This window comes from Periplaneta americana, chromosome 13 (genome assembly GCF_040183065.1).
Source record: "Periplaneta americana isolate PAMFEO1 chromosome 13, P.americana_PAMFEO1_priV1, whole genome shotgun sequence".
Lineage (NCBI taxonomy): Eukaryota > Metazoa > Arthropoda > Insecta > Blattodea > Blattidae > Periplaneta > Periplaneta americana.
The window spans coordinates 63,060,122-63,073,711 of NC_091129.1; the positions used below are offsets into that span (position 1 = coordinate 63,060,122).

At 35.0% G+C, this 13,590-nt stretch overlaps 1 protein-coding gene across 5 annotated transcripts in view; it reads left to right on the forward strand.

Annotated features, from left to right (window-relative positions):
• Positions 1 to 13,590, forward strand: part of mfrn (mitochondrial iron transporter mitoferrin) — a 261,570-nt gene that overhangs the window by 200,980 nt on the left and 47,000 nt on the right. For 3 of the 5 annotated variants that reach the window (XM_069843377.1, XM_069843378.1, XM_069843381.1), the window contains 2 exons: positions 10,155 to 10,368; positions 10,646 to 10,868. In XM_069843377.1, the coding sequence (XP_069699478.1) occupies positions 10,249 to 10,368; positions 10,646 to 10,868 (343 nt within the window). In that variant the 5' untranslated portion in view covers positions 10,155 to 10,248. Of the gene's footprint in view, positions 1 to 9,773; positions 9,885 to 9,962; positions 10,369 to 10,645; positions 10,869 to 13,590 lie in introns of those variants that run through there. The other 2 variants (XM_069843379.1, XM_069843376.1) reach the window with 2 other exon arrangements.

The following is a 13,590-nucleotide window of genomic DNA, read 5'->3' on the forward strand; positions in this document are numbered from 1 at the left end:
TTGTTACTGTTGCTCCAAGACATTTGAATTTTCCCACCTCTTCAAAGAATAAATTTCCAATTTTTATATTTCCATTTCGTACTACGTTCTGGTCACGAGACATAATCATATACTTTGTATTTTCTGGATTTATTTCCAAACCTATCTCTGTACTTCAAGTAGAATTCTCGTGTTTTCCCTAATCGTTTGTGGATTTTCTTCTAACATGTTCACGTCATCCGCATAGACAAGCAGCTTATGTAACCCATTCAATTTCATATCCTCTGTTATCCAGGGCTTTCCTAATGACATATGTATTCCAAAGCAAAGTTAAAAATAAAGGTGATAGTACATCTTCTTGCTTTAGCCCGCAGTGAATTGGAAAAAGCATCCGACAGAAACTGGCTTATACGGACTCTGCTGTATGTTTCACTGAGACATTTTAATTAATCGAACTAGTTTCTTGGAAATAGCAAATCCAATAAGAATATCATATAAAACTTCTCTCTTAACCGAGTCATATGCCTTTTAGAAATCTATTAATAACTGATGTACTGTACCCTTATACTCCCATTTTTTCTCCAATATCTGTCGAATATAAAAAATCTTATCAATAGTCGATCTTATGCCTAAAACCACACTGATGACCCCCAATAAGTTCAATTATTATTATTATTATTATTATTATTATTATTATTATTATTATTATTATTAACATCATTATGATTATTATGTAACATTCTTTCATTAGCCTTTAATTTTATATAGTGTGATTCAAAAGTTAAATGCACTGTCAACAGCGTTATTAAGGTTTTTCAAAGACCTTGTAATATGTCTCTTAACCACTTCCTTCCTCCGCTATTAGATGATTATGCTCTCATTCACTTGCTTACGAAGACTATTCTATCTACAATGTGAATAGGCAGCCTTCATGAAGATGATAACAGTGTGCGTGCAGAGCATCAAGTAGGGAAGTTATCAATGTCTCAGATGTAACGCAGTTAGCCGATCGCCCTCACCAAACGAACCCACAGTTCGATTCCCGCTAGTTTTTTTTGAGTAGGTTAGGTTATTTTACGACGCTTTATTTAGCATTTGAATGAGATGAAAGTGATAATGCCGGTGAAATGAGTCCGGAATCCAGCACCGAAAGTTACCCAGCATTTGCTCATATTGGTTTGAGGAAAAACCCCGGAAAAAACCTCAACCAGATAACTTGCCCCGACCGGGAATCGAACCCGGGCCACCTGGTTTCGCGGCCAGACGCTCTAACCGTTACTCCACTGGTGTGGACTCCTGTTAGTTCTAATGTGATTTGTATAAACATTAGTTAAAACCGTTTTGAGGCAATTTTTCACCAAATAGTTTAGTTTTTTTGTTACTTTCATTCTAAAATTATTGTGTTATTGTTTTTTTCTTTTTTCCTATCTTTCTTTACTTTCTTTCGTTTTAGCTATGCCTTTTGTATCCATTTATACGCCAGTGCGGTATAAGAGAGAATATATTATTTTTAGACCAATACTAGACTCTCTTACATTGCAGGCCTCCCTGACAATGCAGCAAGATGCAGGGCCATCGCGGAGATATCACAGGACAAGTAGAAAACAAGAGATAATCACTGATTTATGTGGAATGGAAATAAAGCTCAGCCGACGGTGGAAGTCAAACCACGGACCGCTTGGTTGAGCAGTGTATACGCTGTCCACAGAGTCACAGTGACGGATTATTTCATTATTACTGAGTGATAATTTTATCATCTCTGAATAGACTGTATTTAATAGATATAGATATGGAATTAAAGTTATATAAACATACATTTCGTCTTTCTTTCTCGTTTAGGTCTTAAGGCAAATTAAATACACTTACACACTGAAAAGTGACACACAAAAGACTAGTGAGAAAAGTGATAGATCTGCTGTGACATGGCGTATTAGAACGATGGCCCTCCCGTGAGGTAAAATTACGGGTGTTAAATTGATAATGGTTAAACGTCCAGGGATTCAAACTTACGATCGGAAAGTCCATCAATTTCAAAACTGCATTTTAACCATTACCTTGAACATAAACATGATACTTCTAAAATTTACAAATACAATGCAACAATGCGATAAATTGATCACCGAATACTGCGGTGTAATAAATAATAATAATAATAATAATAATAATAATAATAATAATAATAATAATAATAATATGGTTATTAAATGTTACATTATTTTAGTTTCTTTCGGATCTGTATTTTTTAAAATAATGTTACAACATATTACGAACAATGTAAATATTCCCTTATCGTGTTAGTATGCACATATTTACACTTAAACTATCTTCCACTTGGTTTTGTAAAGAAAGGAAACTTAGGTAGGCTACTGCAGCCGTGGCGAAAATGTAATTGTGCGCCGAACCACTGTGTAACCTGCAACGTGCATAGCACCTATGTAGGGAGGCGGACACTCGAAGGGGAAGTGAAGCAGCTGTCTGACTTATTAACGGATTTTCATTTTCCTTAAGCCAAGCGTTTAAATATAATTTTATAAAGTAAAAGGTTACAAACTAATGTTTAGTACGTGTAACGAAGAAAGAAATGAAGAAGAAAACATAGGACACATTATCACAACCTATTAACTGACTTCAGAATGTCTCTGCGACAGAGTTTCAAAATCAGGAATTATGTCACTTACTGCCAGTCGTAGTTGATCACGAAGGTATTTGTCTACCAGTCGTGATCTAAATTTGGTTTTTACCATTTTTATTGTTGAAAATAATTTTTCATAAACGTAAGTTGTAGCGAACATGGCTTCAACAGAGCAAGCGAAAGAACGAAGCTTCGGATATTTATTTTTTGGCAAAGATTTTAAAAGTTCAACATTTGTCAAGTCCTTACATCTAGCTTTCATTTAACATCACATTGTAAATCTGTGAGTTTAAATTGAAGATCTAACCGCATTATTCGTACATCTTCTGAAAAAGGATCGACGTACAGAGATAATAATAATAATAATAATAATAATAATAATAATAATAATAATAATAATAATAATAACACCTAACCTTTTAATGTTTCATCAGTGACATGTAGTATAGTGCCGTTTTATGTTATACAACGTTTTCCTCGTAATACTCGTGAACAAATCATTCATTTAATATTCTCATCATAATGGCAGCAAAAAAATGCGTCCTCCCATCCGACTTTTTGTAGAGGTACATGGTTTCGAGAGAGACATTGCAACGACGCCATCGCAGGCCAGAGACAAATACAAAAGGAACGGAGTTTGACTCCAGTGAGTGAGAGGGTGGGGGTTGTGGGAAGTAGGAAGCAAGAGAAATGCACAGCTATCATTGCGAGCCACATATGTGCTCGTGAGTCACATTTTCGCCACGGCTGGGCTACTGTATAGTGATCATGAACATATTCACCTATGTTGTATTTGTTTTGTTCATGTTCCTTAGTCAGGATTTTAGAAGCTCTGCTCCTAGAAAAATAAAGTTCATATTACTATGTGTGTTCCGTCTGACTGAGAATGCTTATACTTCTGTGAGCAATTGTCAATATAAGTCTATTAACATATGGGTATATTGAAAAATTAAGGTATTTTTCAAAATAGCTGGATTTTGTTAAACATAAGATTTACGTAAAAATAAGTACATCATTCTTTTCATAAAAGAGTGGAATTTATTTATTTAAAGTTGTACTGTCAGTGGAACGGCTAGAGCGTCCGGCTTTCCACGCTAGTAATCCGGGGCCGAATTCCGGTGAGTCCAAGTGGAATTTGTGGTGGATAAGGGCTGTGCTTGGTGATAGGTTTTCCCGTTTCCCCTATCGACATTCCACATTAAACATATGCTGCAGTGGGAAAAATATAGGTATACAGTTACGGCGCGACACTCCTACAGGGGGACTCTTGGATTATTGACCTAGTCAAACATCACCATTGGAAAAAAGTGACAGAAGATTCATAGTATCCCTGTAATTACGCGAAACGCTTGTTTTTCATGTTGGGGCTTATTTGTGATATTTAATTTTTTAAGGCTTTGGTTCTTGTTTATAAGCATTTTGAACATGATTAAGAGTCAAGTAAATTGAATGTGATTTGTGTGTTCTATTATTAATTATTGTTTTTCCTTTATTTCTTTATTGGATATCTCAACAGTATCTGTACAAGTATTTGAATGAAATTTCTGTTTCATCTTAATTGCTTTGTGGAGAGCCGTTAGTATGGATCTATGACAAGATAAATATGAAATATATCATAATCCATGCAAGAAAATATATCTTTTTTTTTTAATTTTAGTAGGTTACTTTAGGACGCTTTATCAACATCTTAGGTTATTTAGCGTCTGAATGAGATGAAGATGATAATGCCGGTGAAATGAGTCCAGGGTCCAGCACCGATAGTTATACAGTATTTTCTCATATTGGGTTGAGGGAAAACCCCGGTAAAAAACCTCAACCAGGTAACTTGTCCCAATCGGGAATCGAACCCCGGGTACGTGGTTTCGCGGCCAGACGGGCTAACCGTTACTCCACAGGTGTGGACAAGTGTGTCTATCTCCCTAACAAACGCCGTATTAATGTATAAGTCTAATCCATTTCTAAGCATGTGACGTAACTCATTGCTGTTGTCAGGCAACTGACGTCAAATATTGAAATTTCCGTAACGTATTATCCAGTTCACCCTCCAGAATAAAAGTTTCACATTTATGTAATATATATATATATATATATATATATATATATATATAACTATTAATATAATATTCAAATATGATAGCCATTTTATTACTCAGTCATGAATAGCATGCTGAATAGAGATGGATTCTAAAGCCCACACCATAACCATTCACAGTTTTATATTATCTTTTCAGGAAAACAAATTGTTTCCACCGCTTTGGAGTAACGGTTAGCACGTCTGACCGTGAAACGAGCGTGCCCGGGTACAAATCCTGGTTGGGACAAGTTACCTGGTTGTGGTTTTTCCCTCAACCAATTGAAGCAGAATTGCTGGATAACTTGGACCTCGGACTCATTTCGCCATCATTAGATTCGCATATCATCATCCCTACCATAGCCCGGGTTAAGTTCACGGTGCTGCGTGCTGTACTTGTACAAGAGCGTGACCGTTCTGCTACCCAGTCATCCACAGAATAGAAGTGATAAGCACAATAAGCCTCAGGCTGTAGTGCAAGTCTTCGGATCCCTTCTTCGTACAAGAGAGAGAGGGAAAAAAAGACGACAAATTTACCATTGCATTCAAAATAACATAGAATAAGATAGAATTTTACCCAGAGACGAAAAAACTCACAAAAAATTAATTAGTTCGAATGGCTTTGATTCGTTACATTTCGATTTTTTTTTATTTTAGTAGGTTATTTTACGACGCTTTATCAAAGCTTAGGTTATTTAGCGTCTGAATGAGATGAAGGTGCTAATGCCGGTGAAATGATTCCGGGGTCCAACACCGAAAGTTACCCAGCATTTGCTCATATTGGGTTGAGGGAAAACCCCGGAAAAAACCTCAACCAGGTAACTTGCTCCGACCGGGAATCGAACCCGGGCCACCTGGTTTCGCGGCTAGACGTGCTAACCGTTACTCCACAGGTGTGGACTACATTTCGAAATAAACCAAAGTCAAACTGCAAAGAAACAATTTATAAAGAATATCGTGACACCAAACTCCATTCCTTTTCTTAATGAAATGATATTCTTACTTTTGTGAGTACCTTACTTCAGGCACTTCAAAAGCGTCCGAACTTTTGAATAACTTAATTATATGTTTATACAGGCCCGGAAATAGAGATCCAGCAAAATTTAATTGAGAAATAAACAAATTCTACTTTATTTTTTATTTATTTAAGCACTTTGAATTTAGAAAATAGACAAGCAGATTTAGAAATGAAATATGGGTACAAGTACAAACTATACTTTTTTATACATTATAATTTTTACATTTAAGAATTACAAGATTACATTGCCACGCGACGAACTTCCTTCTCTGCAAAGGAACACATGACCTCACTATAGTCCACAGATTGCATTATATTTTACTCTATGTACAGCACAGAATGTGAATTAAGCTGTTCTGTTTTGTGGTAGATCTTCAATAATTCTTTACTCTCTTTAGCTCTGAAAATAACCGTTCTGCCGAACAATTTGGCTCTAGTTTAGACAACAGCATCCGGAGCGCTATTCCACGTTTGGATAAATGTCCTAAAAGCATTTTTCCAGAATATTAGTATAGCTCCAGTGACGATAACCCCTTTCCCCCGTAGCCTCAGCGGACAAAAAATGAGCTCGGAGTGTAGACACTCGTTTTCTAAAGTAAGTTCCGTGCTCCGTCACGGACGTCTTGAGATTCCAATTCCAAACTGTGTAGCTTCGTGAGAAAGTCGAACTTTTTACTTAATTTCTCTTGATCTTACTTTAAACTGTGTCCTTGCGGGCTGAGTCCTCTGCTTATATTAGTAAATTTCAGTAAGTACAAAAATATTCTTTGTTCTTAACTTCTATGATAAAATGTCTAGCTTTCATTAATCAGGTAATCTTGTCGTAAATAATATTAATTGTAATTTTATTCTTCATATTGTAGTTGTAATCCCCTGGTAGAGAGGCAGACAAGGCCTCTACCGGGTTAAATAAATAAATACTAAATACTAAATAATACTAAATAAATATATTATAATCCCAGGACAGTGGAAGTTGGTGGGAGTTCTACCAATCAAAATACATGGTATTATCTACAATATTCCAGAACTTTCGAACATTCTAGAATACCATTATTGAATGTTATCTTCCACAGTGTTAACATTAGACACTTTTCCAGTTTTTTCCAGGATTTATGAGAACTTTCTATACACATACACATACAATATCGAAATATGTAGATAGAACCTTCCTGTACTGCTGTTCTACCATTCACTAATCATTCCGGAATATTATATCTTACCAGATTGTTCTATAAAATTTTAAGACACTATGCACTAGAAATGTTATAGAATGAAGTCAAATGCGATACGAAATACACAAAAACAAAGAACACAAACAGTGTTGCTACTTGAATTGTCAAAAAATTAACTATGGTCAATTATTTTATATTTCGTTCCGAAAAATTTACATTATTTTCCGTGTCCTGTGTCCTCAATGTGTACCGGTACCATTTCGTCCCCTTACCTACATATAAATTACAGTTTTAGTATACCAATAAATACTACATTATCATTATTATTATTATTATTATTATTATTATTATTATTATTATTATTATTTTCCCTGGCGAGGCTATCTTCGAGGCTGCCCCTAGGCAGCTGCCTAGTTTTTCCTAAGCAGAAATTTGCCGCTGTACTTAATACTAAACCAAATTTAGGGAAAGAGGACACGACGTTAAAAATGCTGATAGAAACCAACAATTCGTGCACAATTCTTTTAAATAAAACCCATAGTTGAGTGGGACAAGTCTAAATGTAGGCCTATATCTGTTTAAAAATCAGTTCACGGCGGTTTGATTTACAATGTTATTTAGCAAAATTAAATGTTTCGAACAATTTGTGAATGATGAGATACTATCCTGACAATATGCCAGAGCCACATTTTATTTTAAAATTTACCATTTAAAACAGTGATTATTTTTATTTTTCAGACTTTTAGATAAAAAAATCCGCCGTCTTGGCTATGTGGATAGCATATGCGTTTCCCATCCTAGCGCTCCGTGGTTCGATTCCCGGCATGACCAATTAAAGAGGTTTATCTTCCGTTCATGGGACTAGATCAGCCGTGGCGAAAAGGCCATGGTGCGCCGAGCCACTGTGTAAGCTGCAACGTGCATAGCACCTATGGAGGGAGGCGGACAACCGAAGGGGAAGTTAATGTTTAGGACGTGTAACGAAGAAAGAAATGAACAAGAAAACATAGGACACATTATCACAACCTAAAATTAACTGTCTTCAGAATGTCTCTGCGACAAAGTTTCAAAATCAGGAATTATGTCACTTACTGCCAATCGTAGTTGATCACGAAGGTATTTGTCTGTCAGTCGTGATCTAAATTTGATTTTTACTATTTTCATTGTTGAAAATAATTTTTTACAAACGTAAGTTACAGCGAACATGGCTTCAACAGAGCAAGCGAAAGAACGAAGCTTCAAATATTTATTTTTTTCCAAAGATTTGAAAAGTTCAATATCTGTCAAGTCCTTACATCTAGCTTTCATTTAACGTCACATTGTAAATCTGTGAGTTTAAATTGAAAATCTAACCGCATTATTCGTACATCTGCTGTAAAAGAATCGACGTACAGAGATGATAATGATAATAATAATAATAATAATAATAATAATAATAATAATAATAATAATAATAATAATAACAACACAACCTTTTAATGTTTCATCAGTAACATGTAGTAACTTATAATGCCGTTTTATGTTATACAACCGTTTCCCTAGTAATATTTGTGAACAAATCATACATTTAATATTTTCATCATATTGTAAGCAAAAGAATGCATCCTCCTATCCTACTTGAAAGTTTCGTTTTTTTTATAGAGGTACATGGTTTCGAGAGAGATATTGCGACGATACGCCACTCGCAGGTCCGAGACAAATACAAATAGAACGGAGTTTGACTCCAGTGAGTAAGAGGGTGGGTGTTGTAGGTAGGAAGGGAGAGAAAAGCACTGCGAGCCGCAATGTGCTCGTGAGTCGCATTTTCGCCGCGGCTGGACTAGATGATTGTCTCATGCTATATGTTGTCTTGCGTTATCTCAACGATGGCCATGTGCCGTCCTGACCATGATCAGGGAGGCCCGCAATGTGTGCCATCTAGTATTGGTCAAAAGGATATAGGTATTGTCTCCTACACCACAGTTTATTGCATGTAAGTCGGTAGGAAAGAAGTAAGTGAAACATGACTAACAAAGAAAGAAGGATAAATTGTACAAGAAGACGAACTTTAATCTATCGGTACTTAGAATAAACAAAAAGTATTGTAGAATCGGGGATAATATTGTCTCATATGTCTATCAAGAAGGATAAATTGTACAAGAAGACGAACTTTAATCTATCGGTACTTAAAATAAAAAGTATTCTAGAATCGGGGAGAAAAATTGTCTCATCTGTCTATCAAGATATTGCTTTCTAAGTGAAATTCATTGAGCGAAAAAATAACTGAACAGTACTTTGCAAACCTGGTATAGTTTAGAGACACTAGATAGACCTACTTATTTCATGAGCAATTGAAATATGACAACTAAAAAACAGACTCGCATCCGACAGACATAAACTAACGTTATTCTTAAACGATATTATTCATCTTATTGAGGTCTTCGTCAGTCGTCATGTCATACAATTAAAGTGTACAGCGTAATTTTCAAGGTAACCATGCATTATAAATTATAAATACTGTACATAAGATTATGATGAGTTGATAACTGATTGCAAATTCGTCATTGTGCTGTGTGATACGGCATTGTCTTTGTACCTGTTGCACTTATATTAGTCAAAAGTTTAGAAAAAATATTTAGCGGTGTTTTAACATCAAAGTATAATGTGTTTACTTTTAATGAAAAGAAAAAGCGAAAACATTAGACATTAAGAAGTCGATTAGAGTAGCCTGTCAAATTAAATTGTTATCGATTAATGCACATGTATCATTTATAATATAAATTATTGTGTAACTTCTGTGTTCTTATAAAATGAATATTAATTGCATAATTGAACAAGGATGACTGTGGTCTACGTAATGTTGCCCCGCCCCCCAAGTGACATTACTTTCCCAAATAAATTTCGCGCGATTAGTTTGTTTCCATTTATCTGCACTGAAGCGCTAGCGTTCAGTGTTCACTGCACTTCGATAATATGTAACGTTCTGAAATGAAACTGAGAAATGTGATCTTTGCTTTTCGCAGTTTTTATAATGTGAGTATTAGGAGAAACAGATTTACTCTCTTAGATTAAACGAATAACATTATGTATTGATTTGCTATTTTATTTCAGTGAATACAAAATGAATCACTTATTATGTCAACTACATTATATTGCTGACGCAAATGAACAGGCAAGAAGAATGTGTATTGTATCTCTGTGGCCACATCACAGAGTGTGGTCTAGAACGGCATAAAACTACAGAACATCGTGTTGGTGGTGTGAGGTGGTAGGCAGTCTGAATTTTTGGCATTTTTCTTGTAGTGAGGGTGTGTGGCAGTTAATTTATCAAGAAGGTGGTTACCAAGGACCTATACAACGTTTCTAGTGAAGTGTCAGTATTATTAAACAGACTATTATGGACTTTGATAATGACTATGAAACACTTCCTACCCAAAACGTTGTGACCCATATGACGGCGGGTGCCGTTGCTGGTGTAATGGAGCATTGCGTAATGTACCCGCTGGATTCTGTCAAGGTATGGTATAAAGCATGTCTTTTATATTTCTTTATTGCATAATGTTCTATAAAGAACTGTACAATCATATTTCGTACATATATATTGCACATATGTGGCGAAAATCACAGACAACCCATATTCCGTGTAGTGAGGATTTACGTATGTGCATTTATAACCTAGGATAATTATAATGCAGACTTGACAGTTTGTTATTATGTGTAATTAATGTTCATAGTAATAAGTTTGTTTAGTTTTGAAGTAATACTGAAGCTTTTTATTTTATTTATTACCATAGACACGGATGCAAAACTTGTCTCCATCACCCAATGCTGTCTACAGAGGTGTGGGAGAAGCACTGTTTCGTATGGTTAAATATGAAGGTGTTCTCCGACCTGTACGTGGAATGAGTGCTGTTGTGCTAGGTGCAGGACCAGCCCATGCATTTTACTTTTCATGTTATGAATACGTGAAGAACGCCCTCACTCAAGGAACAACACGATCCAATCATTTAGTATATGGTGAGCTATGCTGATATTTTCTTCTCTTGTAAGAGTTAAATGTTGATTCAAGAGTTTGTAATACAGAAATGATTTGTATGACTTCGATAGTAATTATTTATCTTCATGTATAGAGCTGTTTTGATTTCTGTAACTTCTGTTAATGATACGTATACGTTAAGCAGTGAATAGCCTATATTGTTTTTAGTAATATAAGAATTGTGTTTTGTTTGAAATTGGTACCATAAATTGGAAGGACTGCAGGAACCGCCAAATTTATAGACATTAGTTGTGTCTAATAATATAGAAGAATGACTGAATAGGAGTTTACCGGTATCATCGTATCGTATTAGATCACGTGAAACAAAAATTCGATTGTATCGTATTCTGTTAATATAGGCCTAATTGTATTAGAAAAGGCAAATCATTGAAATTAATGAAACGCATAGTTTTAGCAATATCACAGTTTTCCGATAGGAAATAAGTAGCTACAATTTGAAGGCTGCTGTATAATTTACATCCCTCAAAAATGTAAATTTGCGTTACATTTACTGAAGAGACATGTCAGTGTAGTTTGGAACGTAACACAGATAAGGTAGGCTAATTATTATGTGACAGTTGTCAGAGTGTTTAAAAACTAATGGTGAAGTAGCTGAAGTATAAATCTAGCTTAATTTCGTTTATAAATTACGAGTTTTATGTTACCTGTATCAAAATATTCCCCTAGTTGTATTAGAAAAAGCAAATCATAGTAATTAATGAAAAACATAGTTTTAGCGGTATCACAGTTTTCTGGTAGGAAGCAAGTAGCTACAATTCGAAGGCTCCTACTGTATACATCCCTCAAAAATGTAAATTTGCGTTACATTTACTGAAGAGACATGTCAGGGTAGTTTGGAATGTAACACAGATAAGGTAGGCTATTATGTGACAGTTGTCGGGGTGTTTAAAAACTAATGGTGAAATAGCTGAAGTATAAATCTAGTTTGATATCGTTGTAAACTAGAGTTTTATGTTACCTGTATCAAAATATTCTTGTCATGTGGTCACAAATTCATAAAATGAATTTGATTTTATTTTGTATATCTTGAAAATATTAACCTATAAACTGAATTTTCGAAACGTTCATTATACCGCAGTCAAAAGTGAACCGAAGTGTGTTTCCTTTAGTGAAATTATAGTTAACACTTTTTTTTTGCATGGGGGGCTGCAATGAATCTCTGGATTCTTAAAAGCCATAAGTAAGGTTTATTTAATAATGCTTTGTCAGCTACTGTGAGATCTATTGGGAACTACTCCAAGCAGATCACCTTTGGGAAGAATAGAAGAAAGACATTTAGTAATTACTTCAGGCAATAAATTGGGATTTGATAATTAGCAATAGGCATCTCAAATACAAAACGAAGATTAGGCCTATAAGTTATTTGATAATTGAAGTTCTAGGTCTATAGTGTAGCTTACCTTTCCTTTAGTGTATCAGTCCATTACATCACGTCTTTTGTACTCACGTCCCAAACAGCTCACAACCTGGTATTTTTTAAAACTGAAAAATATGAGAATTTTCGTGGCCATGTGTAACAATTATAGACTTAGCCTACATTTAAATCCTGTTATTCTGCAAATATACTTTCTTAGTTAAGTTATAGCTTAAGTTTGTGCTCAGTGATTTACAAACTTAGTAATACAACAATCATTGATGTCATTCATTTTACGTATTCCAAATGTGCAAATGATTCTACAAGACTCTAGATGTTAAGATGGCCTATGATTTAATGTATGCCTATTCCAATTTTCATACGCTTTCATTACTTACACATTTTCTATTGTTTATTAAAAAAATTGTTTGTACTCAACTTCCATATAATGGCAGTTAATGCACCCTGTAAATTAAAGATAAATAACAATCAGTGGATAAATATTTTTGGTGAATGTTACTTATGTCCTGCCCACTATAGGAGACGTAGGCCAGTTTTACACTAATCCTAAACATTTAGTATAACTTGTTGCTTGTGTAGGCAGTCTTTTACATTAGATTTGCGAAAATTGGTTTATAGCGCACATTGGCAGTGATAAAAGTGTGAAATATTCGGGTGAACGAGCGTTGAGCGACTTCTGCCGATTTTGGAATAGACACCGACGCACTTGAACTGCCAACATAGAAAACAAAAAATTACACTCAATCGCTTTCACCTTCAGCTTGACGGGCTAATAAAAGTCTAAACTAATCTAACCTAAGTGCATCGGTGTCTATTCCAAAATCGGCGGAAGTCACTCAACGCTCGTTTAACCAATATTCGTTCAGTGGGCAGTGGATACTCTACGTTGACCATATTTTTATTGATACCAATATTTAGGAATGAAATAACTTCAAAACTGGCTGGTCACCTTTCAGAATGTCAACAATAACATTAGCTATGTACCTTCCATCTACTTAAATTTTTTCGTCTATTGAAACCTATACCTATTTGAAGAGTGTAAACAACAAATGTTGTAAGTGCTCGGAACAAAATTTTTCAGTAGAGATATTTTCTTCCATTCAAGTCGTATTCTAATGCTGACAACTGTGATTGCATACATTAACTTCCACTTAGAATTTCAACATATGACTCTTGGAATATCCAGTTTACCGTTTTCGCGTGTTAAATATTAGGTACAGTACCTTGTTGACTAGTTTCAACCTGTTGTGAGCTTTGTTGACTACTTACTGTACCTAATATTTAATATGCGAAAGCAATAAACTGCA